The sequence below is a fragment of the Dryobates pubescens genome, chromosome 11 (genome assembly GCF_014839835.1).
Source record: "Dryobates pubescens isolate bDryPub1 chromosome 11, bDryPub1.pri, whole genome shotgun sequence".
NCBI classification, from domain to species: Eukaryota; Metazoa; Chordata; class Aves; order Piciformes; family Picidae; genus Dryobates; species Dryobates pubescens.
The window spans coordinates 10,002,686-10,023,643 of record NC_071622.1 but is presented as its reverse complement, the minus strand read 5'-3'; the positions used below and the strand labels follow the sequence as shown (position 1 = coordinate 10,023,643).

The window sequence follows — 20,958 nt, the reverse complement described above, 5'->3', positions numbered from 1 at the left end:
CAACCTATCATCCAACACTATCTAATCAACTAAACCATGGCACCAAGCACCCCATCCAGCCTCTTCCTAAACACCTCCAGTGATGGTGACTCCACCACCTTCCTGGACAGCCCATTCCAATGGTGGGTCAGCCTGAATCCTGAGGGGCCCCCAGCTGCATGTCTGAGATGCCATCATGACCCCGAAGCTGTTGCAGGAGGTGGGCTTGTCCCTCGAGCCGTATTCCCTGAGGAAATCGGTGCTCAGCGCTCACCCTGCTGCTGTCTCCCACCTCTTCTCTCCTCCTAGGATTCCCCTCCTGCAGCCGCCTCAACCTGCTGTGGCACCTTCTGTCAAACGCTTCATACGTTTGTCACCAAAATGTTTTGGCAGCAGCAGCATCTCTAGGTTTTGACATAATCCCGACAGGAGACTTTCTCAATTATTACTAATGGAACATTATGCTCCTCTTTGGGAACTCCTGCATGAATAAAAAGGGTCATTAATGACATCTGCACAGAGCCCGGAAATTATTAGTCAATGCTGATACAGCTTTATTTTATTTTTTTAATTTATACATATATATTTTCTTAAGCTCCTGGTAATTTCCCACCTTGCCTCCCACCCCCTTTCTCCAAAGTCTCCCATGCAAGCCAGAGCTGAGCTGGGTTGTTGCCAACATTCTTGCTTTTGTGCAGGTAAATGCTATTCCCCTCCCACCCTTGCTTCCCCTTTATTCCCTCTTGGCTTCTTTAAAGATTGCAGCTCTCGTTTCAGTCCCAGGAGATCCTGTCACACCTTCCTCTGGGCTTGATTTTATTGCCAGTCGAGCTCAAATACCTCTTGGACTTGGAGAAATCAATGTTGCCCTGGTCCTACCAAGGCAGTGCTGGAGGGGGAGCAGTAGGACCACATCCTGCTGCCTGTGGCCATCAGAGTGGCCTCTCCCCTCTCACATGCAGGATGCTGGTGGCACAGGAGAGACACTAGGAGAGCGACTGGAGGTGTCCCCAGATGCCACGTAGCATCCTGCGGCAGGGAAGCTCAATTGGGAGCATTTTAGAGGACTTTGTAGACAGCAGACTATTAGCTTTCCGTGTCCTCCTGCTAGGTGTTCCATTCTCTCTACTCAATACCCCTAAAAATAGCCCAAAGTAGGCTTTTTCTTCTTCTTCTTCTTTCTTCTTCTCCCCAAGTAATGGAGCAATTTGAGAAACTGGTATTCTGCAAAATGAGCAACCAGGCACCTTGTCCCTCTGCATGCTGGGGACCCCCTCACCTCCAGCATCTCCCACAGGGACCTTTGCATCCCTGCTCATCCTCCTGGCTGGTGATGAAGAGACACAAGCCTTTGCAGAACACATTGCACTGTGATTTATTTTAGGTGACCACCTTCAGCTGAGATGAATCCCAGGCTGACAGCACTGAGGTTTTTCTGTGCTGCTCTCTGCACAGTGGTAACTTAACAAATCTTAGGGAGGCATACCAGCAGTGTGTTTAAAAGGAAGATCAGAGTGGTTTGGTGGTGGTGAGTGGAAGCACCGTCCAACATGGAGGGCATGAGGAACCAGGGGCTTCCTGCTCAAAAGGACATAAAGTAGATGATACTCAATGTGAAGAGGAAATTTCAGTTGTGAAGTCTGAAATGGGGAATTTGGGATGTGCAGACTGAAAGGAGAGAACCAAAGGATATGGCATAGCCCTGGTAGAGTTAGATAGTGGTTGGACTTGATGATTTTGAAGGTCTTTTTCAACTAAAATGATTCTGTGAAAGGCCCCTATGATATGGCCCTACAGAAATGTGTCAGAAAAGGAATCTCTGCCCTGAGCTATGTTAAATGCATCTGCAAGTCACGACTGCTGAGGAGGTGACTGGTGCAGGGCTGTGCGTGGTGGCAGCGTCTGTCCCATGTGCCATGTCAATAACATGTGGGTACAAGCCCTTGGCTGATGGCAGTGTCGGTGGCATGTCCAGCAGGACAAAAACCTGATGCCATTCCTTCTGCTGTGCCAGCACATATGGTTTGGAGACACATGGATGCTCTTTCTGAAGAGGAAAAGGAAAGGTTCAGGTTGATGGTTAGGCTTTTCGAGGGATCGCTTGTGGTCTGTTGGACAGCAAAGTGGCTGATGTCTTTGCTGGCTCAAAGCTTGTTTCTGTTTTCTGGGTCGGTATCAGTCAAACTGTGGAGAAGTTGAATACAGTGCTTCTCCATATCCTCTGGGGAGGATCTCTGCTTCTTGCACCTCCTATGAGATGTCCATCTTCACACTGGACGTCTCTAATGCTGTTGTGTTCAAGACTCATCCCCAAGCTATAGTCTGGAGGAGAGGTGGCTGCTGCGGGGCTTAGCACGCTCATCAAGACACAAGCAAGGTGAAGATCACCACCCAGGGTGAGGGGTTTGGCCTGGGTGGGAGAGGTCACTATTTTCCCACAGGACACCTGGGGCCTAGACTCATCGCGGAGCTGCTGGATATCCCTGGCTAAAGTCAAGCAGGGATCGCTGGCCACAATTCCAACCTGGCATTTGGGGTAAAAGGTTGATGCAGTAACTCTAAAAAGAAAAACTGCTAAACAAGAAATAGACTCCTTTGGAAAAGAAGGGGGGAAAAAAAAAAAGAAAAGTCCCTTGGAGAAAAGATATTTCAACCCCTTCTTGATTTATGACCTACTATAGGATATTGAGACATTATTTACAATCGATATATGCTCCTGCAAGACTCCCACTGGAGCCATAGACCCTGCCTGTTAGAGTGGAGACCGGTCAGCCTGCTCCACTGGAAGAGCCAGCCATGTCCTGCTGGAACAGGCTATAAAGCTGGCCGCAGCTGTATATCTTTCCAAAAGTGGACCTGGTTACACATGTCTTTGGGCAGCTGACACAGGGATATAGTTAAGGGCTAAGACAGCAGTTTGGTAGCAGAAATCAGCATTCCTCGCCCGCGCCAGTAACGAAATCTCTTGCGCAACGTAGAGAGAGAGCTCCATGGCTTTAAAGGTGCAAAATGGAGTTGTTCAGTTGGCTTACAATGGAATTGGGCCAATTCTGAAGCAAGTGCTGGATTTTATTCTGGGATTTTATCCTTAAAGGGGGATTTGCAAACCCTTGAAGGGGGGGGTAAGGGGGGGCAAATTTTATTCAGTGTAAAATTGCGTCCTGGCCAAATTCCAGTTTGGGTAATTACATTCTCTTTCTGTAGTGGCTGCAGGACAAAGGGCCATTCATCACGCTCCACAGTGCTGCAAAGGGCTCCCATGTTCCACCAGAGAAGTGCCTGCATTTGAATCCGAGCGAGAAAGTTTTCTCCCCTTGCACAAGGCTGCTCCAGAGAGTAATGGAGCTTGGCACTGCTTTAGGATCCTTTTTGGGTGAGATATGGGGGTAAGAACCTTGTCATGAGCCGCTCAGCCTCCATCAAATCTGGGTAAGTAGGGCACTCAGTAAAACAGGCTCTTTCCAGCCTCCTCTGGCTTGCCTTTCACCCTGAGGACACGCTTGGCTTTCCTGAGTTCTGCCAGAGTTCTAGGAGATCTTGCTGGAGCAGAGGCGCTGGATTTCCTCTCTGCAAACCTGCCATCTTGGAAATACCAATAGGCAGGAGACTGGCTTGTGTCCAGCCCAGTGGGACTCAAGGCCTTGGGGTGTATTCCAAAGTGACCCTGGGGAGCCTGGAAGGATGCAGGTGCTCTGCCTTCATCCTCCGAGGTCTTTATACAGCCAGAGAAGAAATATTTGCACCCCTTCCTCTGCCTTTCCATCGTAGAGGGGACCACAGTGGACCACAGCTTTCAGCAGAAGCAATTTAGCAGCTAAGCAACAGAGCGTTGCTTCCTTATGTCCCTGGTAGGTCTCATCGCAGCCACTCTCTGGTTGTTGGGGCAGAGCAAGGGCCCAGAGCAGTGCTCAGGCAGAGACCATGCAAGGAGGCAGCAGCAGCTACGTAGGGTGAGGGAGCATGTCTGCATGCCACCCACCAGCTGACCTGCCAGGGAGCATCCTTGGCCTATGTGCCTTGAGAGTGTCCCTTTAAAGCAATTTGTAGACTGTTATCCTGTATCATTAACCTAATTAGTGTAATTGCCGCCATTTATGTAATGAGTATAAATACTGGAGGAATCCCATAATTAGAAGATGTAATTAGGTAATTAATAGATGACATGGTAACAAAAATCCAGGGGAAACTTTGCAAGGTGGACACTGTGTCTGTGTGTGTGTTTGTGCATGTGGCTGTTCAGACACGCTGGTATTGCTGGGGTCTGTCACAGATGTGCTCTGCAGCTGGCTTCAGCCTGGAGCCCCTCCATACTATGCTGACAATGAAAAGGGACCTTCAGGTGACATGAGAAAACTCTCTTAGATCTCTACAGATCTAGCAGAGAGGCTCTGGAAAGCCAGGATTTACTTAAGAGGAAAACCATTGCCATTGTTTTGCCATATGGATACTCTTTGCTTTCTGGTCCTGGGAGAAGCAAGGTGAGTGTAGCAGAGGTGTGAGACTTTCCCCAGCTCCAGGCTGGAAGATGGCTTGGAGTCATGTTTGCCTCATGATGCCTCTGTGCTACAACCAGTGCTAGAACAGCATGATGGCCAACTCCTGCTCTGGCTCTGCCTGACTGAAGGGATGGGAAAGAGGCGCAGACTTGTACTCAGCTGTGTGATAAAGTCTCATTTTAGTTCTCTTGTGGGTTTGGCTTAGGAAAGTGATCAGGGCTGGAAATTGTGTTAGTGCTGTGGAGAGCTGATAAGGTTCCTTCTGTGCCTCAGGAGCATTTTTTTCAAGGTTCATCAGCTGTGAATGTTTTAGCTGGACCCTTTCTGGTTGTTGAAATGTTGACTGTTTCCTGCTGCTCTTTGTTTCTTGCTCCTCAAAGCTTGTTCACACTTCTAGAGTACTTACATGTCCAAATGCATCTGAGGGAAGTCAGTCACAGTTAAGGAAAGGGATTCTTTGTTTAGCTGTTGTTTTTTTTGGTTCTTGTTATTGTTTTTGTTCTTGCATGGGACCATTCGGATTCTCAGCTGACACATGCCAAGAGCAGTCACTATGACCAGCTTTGTGGCAGGAGGAGAAATTTCTCCATCACAAGTACGTATCTCTAATGTTGCTGAGCAGTGGCTGGCTGAAGGGACCATCAGGCTAGGATTTGAGCAACTTTCCCCCTTCAGATCTGAACATAAAAGGAAGAAGAGGACTTGAAAATGCCAGTGGGACCAGTCAGACCAACTCTGACCCATCTGACAGAAAGAATCCAGCCCCTTAAACCAAGGCTTCTATCCAGTCCTTCATAAAATAGGAAGGCTTTGCATCCTCCTCACAAAGCAGCTTCCTTTGACACCCTGGAAGGTATTACAAAGCAACTGAAGCTTCCAGTCTTCCTTCTGGCTGGCTCTGAAAGGGGCTGTCTCTCCCAGCCATTCTCCCAGAAACTGCCAACAGACTTCTTGGAGGAGTCAGTTTCCTTCTCCCTTTGACTACTCTTCTTGTTGCCTTCAAGGGGAAGGCCCACTGATCTTCAAACAATGCCCCTTTAAGGAACCAGAGATCAGCTCCTTCCCTGAAACTGCTCTTGTTGGGATATTTTGGTGATGGTAGTGGTCATGGAGGCGTTGGGTAGAAGGTAGGACTTGATGATCTTTTTCAACCTTAATAATTCTATAAATCTATGATTTTTATAGCAGACTCTGGTGCTATCCCTGAGGATGTGAGTGATGTAGCAAGACTGTAATGGCAAGTTGTAGACCTGGGCCCCCTGGTCTAGGGAACATATCGCTGGGAAGACCAGTGTGATGCTGAGAACTAGAAGCATAGAATATAAGCATAGAATTGTTTTGGTTGGAAAAGACCTCTAAGATCACTGAGTCCAACCATCTTCTACTCACAAGCCCTCAAACAACTTGACAGAAACCCTGGGATGAGGATGACTCTAGAGGCTTGTTCTTGCCCTGTGCAGCCATCAACATAGCCAAGCAGTATTACTTAAGTGGTTTTACACTTCAGCTTTCAGATGACTTTTATTTTATCCAGGAGGCAACTTAAGCTACATCTGTGTGAACATCTAATTTATCCTGGGAACATTTTTTGAGACTGATACCTAGTGCAGATGGGCCTACCTCAATGGCATTAAGCTCTTCGAGCCTCAAAAACAGGACAACTGCATGCAAACTTTCTATTGAAATTGGTCCCATACCTTCTAAACTGTTCCTAGTCCAGAAACATTCCAAGAAGCATCCTGAAAAATTATAAATATCTACTGTTAAGCTGCAATGCCAGAGAGCATTCCTCAATATTACTTGACAGTGTTGAAATGGGCCCCTGTGAAGAACCTCCTTCCATTTTTACACTAGCTGAAGAAATAGAATAGAATACAATAACCGGGTTGGAAGAGACCTTCAAGATCATCACTACTTGGATCCTGCTGTATGCTAGAGAGAGAAAAATAATTTGAAGGTCTTTTGTGGATTCAGCTGGGCCTAAGGTGCATAAGCCACAAGTATCTTGGCTGTAGGATGTCTCCTCTTCAGAGGGTCAAGGGTCTCTATATGCCATGAACAAGATATATACCAGAACAAGAGGACACAGTCTCAGGCTGCACCAGGGGAGGTTTAGGTTGGATGTGAGGAAGAAGTTCTATACAGAGAGAGGGACTGCCCATTGGAATGGGCTGCCTGGGGAGGTGGTGTAGCCGCCGTCATTGGTGGTTTTCAGGAAGAGACTTGATGGGGTGCTTGGTGCCATGGGTTAGTTGTTTAGGTAGGTTGGATTGGTTGAGGGGTTGGACACGATGATCTTGAAGGTCTCTCCCAACCCAGTTTATTCTATATTCTATACTATTCTATATTCTAACCTACATGTTCTTATTTTGAAGCAGCCATCAACCTTGTGGCTTTTGCTCATGACCTTTTTACCACCTTTTTGAAGTAAGTCCTCTCCAGTAGTTGAGGTATTTTGCACTTCTTGGTGGAGAACTAAAGCTAGCAAGAAGTGACCCTAAGACCTGCAACACTGGAAGGAATGGCACATAGGGCAGGTCAGAGGGGAGCTTGTGCAGGCATTGGGTGGTCAAAGGCTGCTGAGTCCCCAGGACCAACAGCTAGAGGGAGATATGGACTCACGCTGAGGGCCAGCCTTGTCACTCCTGTCTTGATGCCAAAGAAAATCCTCTCGCTTTCTAGCATTTAGGGTCCATGTAATGAGCAGCCATAACGCAGACTTCATTACATGACATAAGTAATTCTTCAGATTAAAGACTTTTAAAATGGCTCCTGATGGAATTTCTGGAAAAGTATTTCTTACTGCCTGCCTAGATGGGAAATTTTATCAGGTGTATCACAATCAGTACACACAGGTCCAGTTACACCAGGAAGGCTCTGTCTAGACATTTTAATTCCAGTATAAAAAGGACCTTTTTTACCTTAAGCTGAAATTTGTTTGCTAGTGCCCTTCACAAAATCAGAGCTTGCTTCACCAGTTTAAGAGCCTCCTCTGTAGCACTATGTTTAGGTCTGTTTGAATTCCCACCCTACCCCAAAGCTGGGGGTTTCTGCTCCTGCTGTGGCTCTGGCTCGTGGATGTGGATTAGTGTTTGGCAGCTCTGGGCTAGAGGCAGCTCTTTGTGCCCAAAGGAAGTGCATGGTCTTGCAGAGCACTTTCGCAGTCCTTCAGCTTTACCCTACTCTGTGCCTCTCTGCTTACCGATTTCTTGTTCTATGATCCCCATCCTCCCACTCCAATGGGCTGTATCCCATGGGGCACCATTCAGTGAAGTCTTCTCCAGCCAAACCTTCTATTTCACCTAGAAAGCTGTTTTGAGGGTTTGCTCACCAAAACTCAAATTTGCAAGAACCATGTTGCATTTTGGCTCTTCTTGCACATAGTGAGCCAAGTCCCACATCATCCCAACTTCAAAACTTATTTTGAGGCCTGGAAGACTCTTGAGATCAATCCACTGGCTTTGCAGAGCTGAGGGGAGGTGCTGCATCTTCCACCCTGTAGTCATGGAGGGTGGATGTTGGCTCTCTGAGTGATGACCTATGAGAAGTATCTGCCTCCCTTTGCTCTGGCCCACCACATGGCTATGGATGATTGACACTTCTACATGTGATTTCCTTGCCTTTACCTTCATGGAGTACCAAGTATTGATTTATTCTTGGGGTCATGTCCAAAGTAACCTAACACAGGCATTTATCATGCGTGAGAAGCAGCCATAGTTTGCCACTCGCTCTCCTTTTATGATGAAAGTCCTTTTCACTGTGCTTCTGTCTCCCCTTCAAGCTTTAACTCTGCCTGAGTCCTGCCAAGTTTTGTTTCGGTCCTATATCTCTTGATTTCCTTTGTTGACCTGTTCCCCACCCCCTAGTTTTTAATTTGTAGTCCTGATGCTAAGTGTGAACACCCTTTTCCTTTTAAACAGGATTTCAGGCTCAAAGCCTTGCTTGAATGCTTGTCCCACCTGCATTTCAAATTCTAATTAAAAAATAGTTGGAATTTCCTCTGTGTTCAAGTCCTTAAACTCCCCAGTCGTGTCAAGCATGTTAATAGTGCCTCAGTTCTGACCTAGCTCTCTGCATCTTCTCTGCTGTATTTGATTTATTGATGCAGGATCAACCTGAAGTTGTCTTCTAGAAATGGCTGTCTGCTTGCCAAACCCATGGCTAAACAAGCTTCCAGGGAAAGCCCCAGCAGTGGGTAGAGGCTTGGATATAAGGAGCCTGTTTGGAGCAGTTGTCTGGAAGAGGAAGAGAGAGCAAATCTTTAACTGGGAGCAGTTAATTATACTCCTGTGAAAGATTTATCCTGGTTCAAAGCAAAATGGATCTGAGGAATTCATGTGGCCTGTGTTAGGTGAGAGGATCCAAATATTGCTTTTTTCCCCCCTTTTTCTTTTTTTCCTCCTAACTATCTCTGTTATTAATCTACAGATTTAGTGGAAGCCAGGAGAGTGTTGCAAAATAATTATCCTGTGCTGCCTTATGGTAACCTTTGCAAGAAGGTGTTTAGATAGAGAAACTCCAGGAACTGATCATTAATATCTTCCAGGTCAGAGCTAGGGATGTTGCACCATGATGAACTCTATATTTCTTCCTATTTCTCAAGAAAATGAGCTGGTGAGACAGAGCAAGATTTATGAAGATCTTAATTAGTTATTTCCTAGCTTTCAAAATGTTTGGGTTTGAGAGATGAGATGATAGATAATTAACTTGTTGTCACACAGTGACTTTTCAAATGAAATGTTTGTTCTCAAGACGTTCTTTATCTCCATATGCCTCATCTGCACGCCATCGAACGTGCACACGTGTGTCTGTACGCCAAGAAATGCACAGGCATGGCTGCAGGAGTAGGGAGCACAGGGTGATGATGTTCTCCTCTTGGCCATCGTCCCAGGTCCCATGTCAGGCTGAGTGGAGCATGCAGACGTCACAGCCCTGCCAAGGGGATTGCAGCTGCCATGTGGCTGCTCTTCTTGCTGTGCTTGTCCTTCTTCTCATCTGAAAGGAAGATCCACAAAGGGGATGGGAATTAGCACTCTGCCCTGCCCTCTCCTCTGTGGGCTCATAGGTGAAGGCAAAGGTCAGAGATAAAACATCTTCCTTGTTGTTTTGTTTCATGAGTGGACACCAGAAGCCCACATCAACTACCAGTGTTTGCTCTCATCCCAGCAGTGGGGCAGTCAGGAGGGATGTATCTGTAATTTTATTTTTTCTTCCTGCTTAGCCCTAAAAACCAGGAGAGGACAACAGCCCAGATCCTCCAAGGTCCTGCACTGACAGCTTTTGGGAAGCCCACCAGACTAGTAAGCTCCAGGGACACCTGCCAGTAACATGCTAAGAGATGCAGGTTTGTGACTTTTCTTTTTTCTGAACTAGTAAACTGTAAATGAAGGGAACTGTACCCCTCATTGCTACATCCCTTGGGGCCAGGGGGGATGTGGAGAGAAACTCCAGGGAAGACAGAGGGCAGGTTTGCAGTGACCCCAAAGGATGCTGGATGTGGTCCCTGAAGCTGTGGCTGCTGCGATGCCTCGTTGCTTCAGGGACCAGAGCTGCTGCAGAAAGAGAGAGGTCACCTGGAAGCTGATCTATTTTTTTCTTTTTCTTTGCCTTTCTTTTGCATTTTTCATCAAAGCTTTATAAATAACAGACAAAACCCCTGGGGATAAACCTCCCAGCCAGCTGCCTGTTGCAAATACTGCAGGAAACAGGAGGCTGGGGGGTGGGGAGAGGGAAGGAAGACTAAATTTGGAGGCTTTTATTTTTAACGAGGGCTATTTCAATCTGGTTTAAACCCACATTAAAAAAAAAAAAATTGAAAAGGAAGAAAAAGAAAAATAGAGAGCCATGAGAAACTTCTGGCAGTGCTGCAGGAGTCCGTGGAGTCAAGCATTTGCTCCGGACGGCGCAGCATAGACGCAGCGTCTGCACCAGCCTCTGCTCCAGGAGATGATGGCTCAGACACTGCCAAGGCCATTGCAGGGACAGGGAGCTCAGGGACAAAGATGAAGCGATGTTTTTTCAAGGTCTCTCAAGTTTTCTCTAGCAAAGCCAAGAGAGGCTCAAAACTTTCCAAAGCAACCAAAAGGATGCATCTGCAAGGCCTTGCTCTTCTGCAGGGCTGTTGTTTTTGAGTCCCTGGTGCAGTGCTGTAAGGTTAATAAACCCAAACAGCCAAGCAGAAATCAAACTCCTCCTTTCATTTTCCTTCTTGAAAAATTCCATGACAACCCTCTTCTTCCCAACTAGCCCTTCCTAAACCTTCTTGTTTGCACCACATGACATAAAAGCATATAAAGTGACTTGTCGGCATCCCTCTGAGGTTCCCCTGGCACTCTTTGGAGAGTGAGGGTGTTAACCTTCATGTCCTGGCCATGTGCCAGGGTAAGTAATCACATTTGGCCTCTATAAATGAGCCCCACGATCGCAGTTGGGGAGCTGCAGTGTCATTTTCTCCTGGCTGCGTGGTGATGGGCAATGACTGATGTGCTCCCCGCGCCCCCCCAGCACTGGTTGTATCTTGGTGTGCAGGATGCTATGGAGGACACAGGAAGCAGTGTGGACTTACTCATGCTAATGCTCTGTCAAATTGCTCTGGAGCTACAGGTGCTGTATAACAGGTCTGCTTCTCAATGCTCCCATGTTCAGGAAAAGGAGAGCAGAGAAGGCAGAGCTGAGTCGAATCAGCCTCCCTACCCCAACAGGGTGACCTGATAAATTGCCACCAGTCAGCTGAACCTCAGTAACAGCCTCTCAGCTCACAGCTAAAATTAGCTGAAATGGCATGAAGAGAATTGCTGAAACCTCCACGAAAGTGATTTAAGCCAAGACACGTGACCTTGCATTTGTCACGGGCCACAGCACACACAGGCCTGCCAATGCGGCCCAGGTGATGTGCGGTACCATGTTAAATCCATGTAGGCTTGAACTGTAAGTAATGCTGTGGTTGGATTGCATGTTCTACCTGTGATCTGGTCCCACTATTCCCCAGCACTGATTCAAGATTAAGCCCTTCTGCTAGCACTCAGCTTAAAGGGTCTTCAGCAGGTGTCTGGTTATAGCTGGAATGGACCTCATCGTGCAGGAAGGGTTAATGCAAGATTAGGTACAATGTGTTGGGGAAGGGTTAATATAGGGCTAGGTGCAATGTTTTGGTCAACTGTGCTGCATTTCCCAGTGCATATGCCAAGCTAACCCCACGTAATCAAGACTAGGCGAAGACAGAGTGTGTGTATATGTGGAGAAGAAGGTAATGTAGACAGAGTTGGAAGGTCTAACTAGGAGGAGGCATGGTGGTGTGTTCCAGACTGGCTGCTTAGTCTTTAATTTTCCAGACTGGGTACTAAGGGCTTTAGGATCACTGCGCCTCCTCTTCAATGCATCCAGCAGCTGTGGCATGTGTGCCTTTCCCAGGCTGGCAGCACAGGCTACAGCAACCCAGAGTTGCATGCAATGGAGTGGTTCCACCTTTGCATGGCTGTTCTGTGTGTGGGAAAGGATTTCAAGAAACAATTGACCAAATGAAACCTCTGTAATGCTTCTAAATACTCAAACATATTAGACATGCCTGCCCAGCTCAGAGATAAATTAGAGCTATTATCACTAGAGCCCAGACAAACAAACGGAGGGCTCTCTCCAAACAAGCCATTCACTCAAGAGACTGGATTTACAAGGGTCAGGGAAGCAGCATGAGCTGCAGGCACCTGCTTTCTTCTGAAACTCATTTAAATTGGCCATATTGACTGGTGCAGAAGGAGGGGTGAGAGCACCACTCTGCCCTTTGGGACCTAGGGAGTCACTTCCATGCAGGGACTGCAGTGCTGTGACTGGCATTTTGCTCTCTATTCCACAATCAAAGCTGGAAGTCAGACTTTGATCCATTTTGCCTTTCTCCTGCATGACGGTTGGGAGAATGAGGTGCTGGAGCATATCAGGGATGCCAACGCCACTTTGCTTTGCCCTTGGGTTTTGTTTCTGTTTTCAAGGAGGGATGGGCAGCTGAGTTGGTGGCAAGGTGGCGTTGAGAGAGAGGTCAGTTCAAATCAGCATCTTGGCCATCAGGGAAACTGCTGAAAGGGTAAACAGAAGCCAGAGCATGTATTTTAGGCTTGGTTTTGCATGGCAGCTAAAGGAAGGAAGGAGCAGATGCAGAGACTAAAAGGAGTAGAGGGAATTGATTATTATTCTGCTTCCCTGGCTGTGCTGGGCAGTCAGGGCTCTGGTGCAGGGAGCACAGCAGCACAGCTTGCTGTGGTGGCCAGGAGCACAATGCTGGGGCTGAGCATGATGAAGGCTGGGACTCAAAGCCTGGCTCAGGCAGGGTGTCTGGAGAAGGGCCACGGCCAGTACACAGTGTCAGCAGCTGGCCAGGCCCCACAAGCCAGCCTCAGTATAACTGGGAGGAACTGGGCTGGCAGGAGAGGCTAGGCTGCAAGGTGGGAGCTCTGCAGCACCATGACCCTCACCCACTTTCCTGGCAGCTCAGGCCAGCATCACCCACAGAGGCTGTGACGGAGGGTGTCATTCTCCTCTGAGAGATGCTCTTGAACCCAAAAACTTGATCCTGAACCAGAGTGTTGCTTTTTGGAAGACATCCAGTCTCGGTGCACGACCTCTGACTGATGATGAATTTGCCATTTCCCTTGGTAACTGGACCTGGTGATTAACTACCCTCACTGCTCAGAATTGTCTTTTATTTCCCATTCAAGGTTCTCTCACTCAGTGTTGTCAACTCTCGCTATTTATTTTGGGTTTTGCTGCTTACTGTGCCTTTTACCTGCAAGCCTAATGAACATGCCCATCTCAGCTATTTTCACTCTGTGGGTATCTGAGATCAAGTCACGACGAAGATTTTTTTTGACTGCTGAGCAGACTGAGCCCTTTTCAGTCTTTTGCAGGGTTGAGCGCAGGCAAAGCAAAAGCTGTGCTCGCCACTGCCTTGAGCATCTCCCAGTGAATGGGATTTTATTTAAAGTCCCAGCCTCTGGACTTGCACCATTACAAGGATCTTCCACTTCATTTCTGCAGAAGCCTGAAAATGTGACCCAAAAGATAAACAAAAATAACAGTAGTTTTGGGATTTTATTTGTAATGCATCAAGAGTTTTGTGATGTTGTTGGTGTACTGTGAACAGAAGGGGTGTTGAATGCTGGGTTTAGGACTAAGTAGCAAAGCTGCAAACTTGCTGAGGACACCAGTGGTTTCAGGGGTTTCTCCTTGCATGTGTATGTAGTTCCTGCAGGTAGAGTAGACATCAGCTCCAAATGCCCACAGCTCTTCCACCTGAGCAGTGCCAGAGTAGGTTTAGTTCATGCAGGTGGCACATCTGGCCTCAACAGCTCTGAGTTTCAAGTCTTAGAATACATAGAATATAGAATACATAGGTCTTATGCATTGCTGGCCAGGTGGAAGGGCACAAATGGCTTCACCATCAATGTCCTGCATGTGGAGAGTAAAGAAGTTTGTTTCCCAGCTTCTTTTGAGGATCAGAGCTCTGCTGGGTTGTCAGCCTCCTTTTGCTGAGCAAATCTGCTTCAGTGATTCCATGGCTTGGGCTTTGTTTGTCTTCTACCCTGTTTGTCACCCTCCCTGTGTCTTCTGGCAGCATTGCTGGATGAAGCACTGTGGTGGCCACGTCTGCACAGATGCAGGGGTTACAGCTGGCTGTGGCAGCACCCTCAGGGAAAGCTGGCAGGTCCTCTGACAAGTATAAACTAGGGGTGTTTCAAACTGAAACAGCAAGGTGCCGTGTTTAAAAATATTGAAGTCATGTGTTTCCCCTTTCCTCATTCCTCTCTCTCTACTTCTTCCCAGGAAAACACTATTTGTGAATCCAGAGCAATAGTAGCTTTGGTGGCTGAACCCCAGATGGTTTTCCAGTGATTTAAAACTTCAGCAAGCCCTACTAATTGCAGCCTGCCCCTCTTAAGTTTCTCCAGTGCTTGTAATGAAGGTCTACCACATTCTCCATTTCCAGGGTTCAAGATTTGGGTACTTGTTACCTGCCATTTCTGCTGCTCAAAGGACTCCAGAAGCTGGGAGTTTGGGAGCTAGCCCCTAACCACTGCAGATACTGTACATACGTGTTATCCCTTCCATCAAGCTGGTGGTTAGGACCTGCAATGTTTCTGAATTTATTACTAAAAAAATAAATCATATAATAAAAAGCTGTATCAGCTGGGTTGATGTCCTAGGAGCTGGTAGAAAACCTATGCACAGGTTCATGTGGGGAGTCCTACTAGGTGAAAGAAAGACTCGTGGGTAGCATATGCCAATAGTTATTTTGTTTGCTTTGCATTATATGAGGCCTAAGTAAGGGTCAATAAAATACTCTTTGATGGGAATACAAGACAGCAGTGACTTGTGTTTTATGAAATGATCTGAGGAGGTAGGCTGTGTCCATCTGGCACAACCTGATGAACTATGGGAAGGCTGCTTTGCCCCAGTTTTCAGAGCAGGATGCTTTGAGATGCCCAGCTCTGCTCCCACTCCAGTACCCAAGTGCTAAGGGTTAGAAGAAAAGCTGCTGGAAGCTTATCTGCTTGGAATATTATCTTACTTTTTTTCATGTGATGGTGAGGGAGAAGTTTGTGTTTAAGTGTCAGTGAATTAATGAATTAGAAGACAAAGAATAAAACTAATGCTCTTTATTTTCTGCAAAGCAGACGCTTTCATTTAGTGCAGGAGCAACTGAGAGGTTTTCCTAGCAGAGATCAGAGCTTCAGCTAGTGAAACGCAGTAAGAAAGAGACCGTGCCTCAGGCAGGTGGCAGACAGACAGACAGTGCAAGGGAAATGGAAGCAGTGGCTGGTATTTCAGCACGCTTACAGGAGCCAAAGAATAGAGCTGGAACCACAGGGCCAGCCCTAGCAACCCCAGGCCATACAACTGGCCTCCTTTATCCCATAGCAATGCTCTTAACATTGACCAAGACATATTTGTTCATGTGTTGCCCCTGGAGTCGCTGGCTGAAAAACACTTTATGAGGAAACAGAAACACAATGTGTTATTATTTTTTAGGCTATAGTCATTCACACATTTTCTCTGCAAAATGGGTACCCTCCCTCTTTTTTGTCTTTAGCTGTTTGTGCCTGCCTTCTATTCCCTGCCCATCAGGCATCTAGCAAAATGAGATGCTGATCTTTTCTGGGGAGCTAAAACAGTGCAAATTGCTCTCATCTGGAAACCCTTTGGGTTCAAACCTGAGCACTGCACTTCTGCATTCTATCCTGCTGTAGTTCTGTCTCCAAACTGGTGGAGCTAATGACCTGAAGCCGTGGGGAAGTTTGGACACAGGCTGCAACTCCATCTCCCGATAATGCACTTCTCAGTGGATTAGGAGAAGCTTCCCTGGCAAACTGGGAAGGAGTCCAAGCCATGGAGCTGGTGTGATAGGAACTGACGGGGCTGGAAATTTGATTTCTGACTCTTTGTGCTTCTGTTCCTTGTGAAAGAAGAAGAGGGGAGAGTGAGCCAGGAGTACTTTGAATCCTGCAATCATTAAAACCAATTCCACTTTTCCTGCCCCTGCCCACCTCCTGATATGTGTGTGAAACAATCTTTACAGCTACACAGCCATCAGATGGTATCGACCCGGCTGTGGAAATTGCTATTGACTGCTGCTGGTGCTGCTCTCTGCACTTCCGTGGCTTTTAAAGCGACACTCTTCAGGTGACTTCACTTTGCTCTTGATACAGCCTGGGAAGCCATGCCTCAGATGGGCTGGAAAGAGCACGTGTGGGATTTGCATGTGCCTGTACGTGCAACAAACACCACCTCCTCTCTTTAGCCGGGAGAAGGACATTCAAGCTCGCTGCAGAAACTCTTGCCTGAAGGGAAGATTCAGAAATTTGATTTTTGTTGTGTTTTGTTGTTTATGTTTTGTTTTGTTTTGTTTTTTCCTTTAGTCAATCATGAAGGAATTCTTCTGTTTTACCACAGGTTTTTCCTGCTGCAATTCTAGCACCAAGCCAAAATAATTTCTTCTACCCTTATGAAGGATCCACCTGGTCCTATATTAGCTGGGGACTATATATATATATTGATTTCTTGTTTGAAGGGGTTCCTCTGATTCCACATTATGAATTCTCTCTCATCTGCTCTGGGTTACAAAGGAAAAAATAAACCAGGAAATATTATTTGCCTTTTAATGCAAGTGTTTTGTGCAGCCTAAATAACTCCTTTCATCATGAAACATGAGAACAAGGCTCTGGATCGGGACTGTAAAAATGCACAGTTTGTTTTCTCTGAGGCAATTTAGTCGATGGTATTTGGTTATTCCAGAACTTGGGGTTGGAGCTAAGTTGTGGTGAGGGGAGACGGCAAAAGTCCTCTGTAGAAGTTAGGGCTAGAGTCTGATCCCACTCCACAGAGTAAATCCAGTGCAATCCAAACCCCCCATCCCTTGGATACTTCATCTTTCGCACTCATGAAATGGACATTGGGAAGGTTGAAGCTTCTGCTTAATAGACTGGCGCAGGAGATTGTGGTTCCAGAGCAGTCTAGGACCTTTCACCTCCTTTGGCTCAACAGGACCTTCTTCCAAAGCCACAATCCCAGTGAACTTGACTTCCCATTCCCAAGGCTGTGGCTTTCCCTCTTTAGAGGGTGCTGAGCTGATGGCATCAGTGGGCCAACCATTGAATGTGATGTGAGTGCCAGGCAGCTTGAGCTCACTGCAAGATGTGAATATTTTTTGCTCTGCAGGCTTTGCTCTCATTCGGAGCTTGTCACAACCTGTCCTTTCTAGCTTCCCCTCTGGAGAACAGTGCCTAGGGAGGACAGCCTGCTCCCCTAGTGCAGCTTCCAGCTCAACATGTCCCACAGTAACCAGGTGTTGCTGGAGTACATATATGCCCTTATCAAACAAGCAGCCTTTGATAATTTTTCTTTCTGCCAGGCTTAACCCGCCTAAATCTTTTTGGGGTGAAATATGATATGTGACTTGACAGCAATTCTAGGTGAGATTTTTTTCCTCCTGGGAAAGCATGGTAAGAAATTAAGCTCTGTGGGTTTTCTGCCCAGTCGACCAGGAAAGGTAAAGTTCTTGATGAACTTGGGCTGGGACTGGGGGCAGGAGAACTGCCTCTGTGATTTGTGGTTATGCTCTGCAGCACTGCCTCCTTACAAGTGAAAGGCAAGTGATTTTGACACCTCTTTATGACCTGGAAGCCACAAGGAAGTGGTGATGTCTTGTATTCTTGAAAGACAAGGTCATCAACAAAGGTGGTGCAAGCATCTTTGGTTTGGCTGACTGTATACAAATAATTTCCATTCATAGGAATTAAAGTGAACATCCTAGTTTTAGGTTGCTGGCTGTTTGAAAATTTGGGGCTTTCCAAGGTGATGTGCAATATAGGGATATTACTGGGAAAGCTGCTGATAGGAGCACTAGTGAAAATGGATGTCTGGTTGTGAAGCCTATCTGTCCTACAACCTTCAGGGCCTGCCAGGGGACGTGTTTCCTGGGCTGTGAAGAACCAATATGGGACACAATCATATATCAGTGATTATATCGATCACTGTCTCAGACCCATTCAGTCAAGGGCACCAGCACCTTTTGGAGAGGAACTGTTGCTCCTGCTCTGGGAGTCTGGGCAGGGTGTTGAATGCATGGCAGCAATGACATGTGAAGGGAAGTGACTCTGTTTTAGGGAATGCTGGGCCCACATTTGAACCAATTAGTAGAATGGAGCTGGGCACAGTACAGGAGGGACCAGACTGATAATAAGCAAAGTGCTCAAATATGGGAAGTTGGGGAAGAAGCCAAATGAAAATGAAATTAAAGGCTAAGGTCCAACTTCAGCAGTTGTGTAGAAAGCTGGTAATAGGAAAGCTTGCAGGAACACTGGGTCAAAACCCCTGTGAGAGAGACTGTAGGAGTCTGTGAATAAGCCAAGGGGGCAATTTTATCAAAAAGCAAGTCAGCAAATTGGAGCTGTTGGTTTGCTTAGCACCATAGAGTCTCCCACTGTGACCTCTTTGCTCACTTCTTTGTGGTGATGGCCAGCTTGAGAGGTGCATGAGATGGTAAGGCTCTAGCTCTGAGAGCAGCAAGTGTTTTCTGGGCAGAGATTTGCACAGAGGTCCTCTGCAAAGGGACAGAGAGCATTTGCTTTATCCCTTGATTCAGGGCTAAGGAAAACTGTCTTTTAATACAGCCTTCTTTAATGAAGGTGATATTGGAAACATGTAGATGAGCCTCTTCCTTCACAGCCTTGGAAATCTGCAGAAATCTTAAGAGAGCAAAATCAACTTTTACCTGATAGTGTACTTGAAGGTAGATTCTGAGGTGGAAAACACCCCCAAACGAGTGTGCATCTGAAACACAAAAAGAGTAATTCCAGATACCTATAGTTTACAAGAGGCAGCAGGGATTTCTTTCGCCATGTTCAAGGTTGCTACGATGTGATCACCTTTGGATGATAACCTTGGTTCTTGCTGGTGGTTCACAGAGGTAAGGCACTTCTCATCCCTCTGTTTCCTCATCTGTGAAAGAAGAATAGGGATATACCTTCTTAATAAATCATCTGAGAATAGACTTAGCACAAAAGTGAGCCCACGCTGCTGACGGTGAAGAGGACTCATTTGGAGGTCTGGCTTGAGAGATCTCCTGGAGAAGGTGTGGAATACAGTCATGTGTTTGTCCCTCTAATGTGGCTTTCTCTTTTTAAAAGTGTGGTGCAGAATGTGAGACACACTCAATAAAAGTGAATTTAAGGGCTGTTTCGTATCCTTTGAGGAACATCAGTATTGGCTGAAAGAGAGAAAAAGGCCTTTTTTTTCTGTTGAGTCCAAAATGGATCTGCTTTTATTGGAGGGCTCCATGACTGCTTTTGCGGCTATTTCCTCTGATAGGTTTTACCTGACTTGTGTTCAAAATCCTCGTTGCGTTTTGTCAGTCTTCAAAAACCACCTTTCCTCGCTGAAATTCAGGTTTGGGGTACAAAACAAAGGAAAAACAATGTCCCAAATGATTTTGCAGACGGCTTGCTGCGTTGTAGAAGTCCCAGAAGTAGGACGTTCTGTAAGGGAAGTCACCTATTTATTTCCAAGAGGACAGAGGATTTATTTTAAACAATGTCATTTTCTTTTCAGTTACAGATGTGTGGGTTTTTTTTTGGGGGGGGGGGGGATATGGCAGTAGTTTCTAAGAGAGAGCACGTGAGCACAATCAAAGGATGTGTTGTGCTGTATCAGGAGGTAGCATTTAAACCAGGGAAAGAACGAATATTGACTATAACTCATTGTAATTATGCCATCTATTTCAAACATGTAAATATGTTTGGTAGCACTTACATGTTTATGTCAGCTGTTGGGAAAAGTAGTTTTCCTTTTTGGTAAACTTTGGAGGGTAAGAATTTTTTGCTACTTGCATCTGAATAAGCAACAAACAAACAAGTTTAGATGCAAGGGATTTTTGCACGAGGCAAAGCTGAACCCTTCACCTGTGGTTGTAGTGTTCTAGCCATGTGCAGGTTGTCAGCAATAATTTTGTGACTAGGAAATATTAATAAGCAATGTATTAACTAAGACGTGCCTTACGTAACAGAATATACCTTGGCCATGGTAAATTTGCTGTGATGCAGATGATTGAGCGTGAGGCTGGGAACAGGATGAGTGGGATTCCATTTCTGTTGTTTGGGCAGCTCTTCCCAACTCCTTTAAAAGGGAGCAGCAGTATTTAGTTACTTTTTTAGAGGGCTTTGAGATCTACAGATTGAGATCACTCCAGAGGACCCAGGGTTTTTGCAGAAGTCTAACATCCAAACCCTGCAAAACTCTGGAATGCTGATTTAACCTGGCATTCTGAGTGAAGCTGTGTCTGTGCAAAAATTGATGAGAAAACTCCCTTCACATCTGGGAACTGGGATTCTTCACCAGGGGAAATCACTACGAGCCTATTTCCCTTCCCTTTGACATTTTCTGTCTTATCAAAAGCCAGAGGAGTAAGGAAGAAGGTTAATGACTAAACTGGCAAATAAACAATCAGTTCAAAGCAGCAACACAATGTTTCCTGGAAAATTTAAGAATCTCCTCTGAAAACCATTTAAGAATGGAAACTGCCATGCTTCAACACGAGAGACCATCTGTACAGAGCTCACTGTGTTACAGGGGCTGTGGCTGCTGGGAAATAGGAAGGGCTTTGTTTTTTTTTTTTTTTCCATGGAATACATTAAAGGAAAATTGCAGAAGAGGGAGGAAAATGAATTTGATCACAGTGAACAGCGAAGAGCATTGCCACAGAGATGTCTCAGGTAAAGCCCATCTGACAGTTTGTATGCTGTTGGACTCTGGGATGTCCAGGTTTGGACAGCAAAGCAAAGAAATCCATGTCCTTCCTCACCAAAGAAGCCACATTTGAGGAGTCACAAGTCATCCTGTTGAGGGACGATGAGGAGACACTTCCCTTGTGCTGAGAGAAATAGAATGTGTTTGGCCTTCGTTTTCAAGGGCTGCCACAGTAATGGTGCATTAACAACAGCTT

General features: G+C 46.3%; 1 protein-coding gene across 1 annotated transcript in view; it reads left to right on the top strand.

Annotated features, from left to right (window-relative positions):
- Positions 1-3,364: 3,364 nt before the first annotated feature.
- Positions 3,365-20,958, top strand: part of PBX1 (PBX homeobox 1) — a 155,094-nt gene continuing 137,500 nt past the window's right edge. Inside the window, exon 1 of the mRNA XM_054164953.1 lies at positions 3,365-3,408. Coding sequence (XP_054020928.1) covers positions 3,380-3,408 — 29 coding nt within the window. The 5' untranslated portion in view covers positions 3,365-3,379. The remainder of the gene's footprint in view (positions 3,409-20,958) is intronic.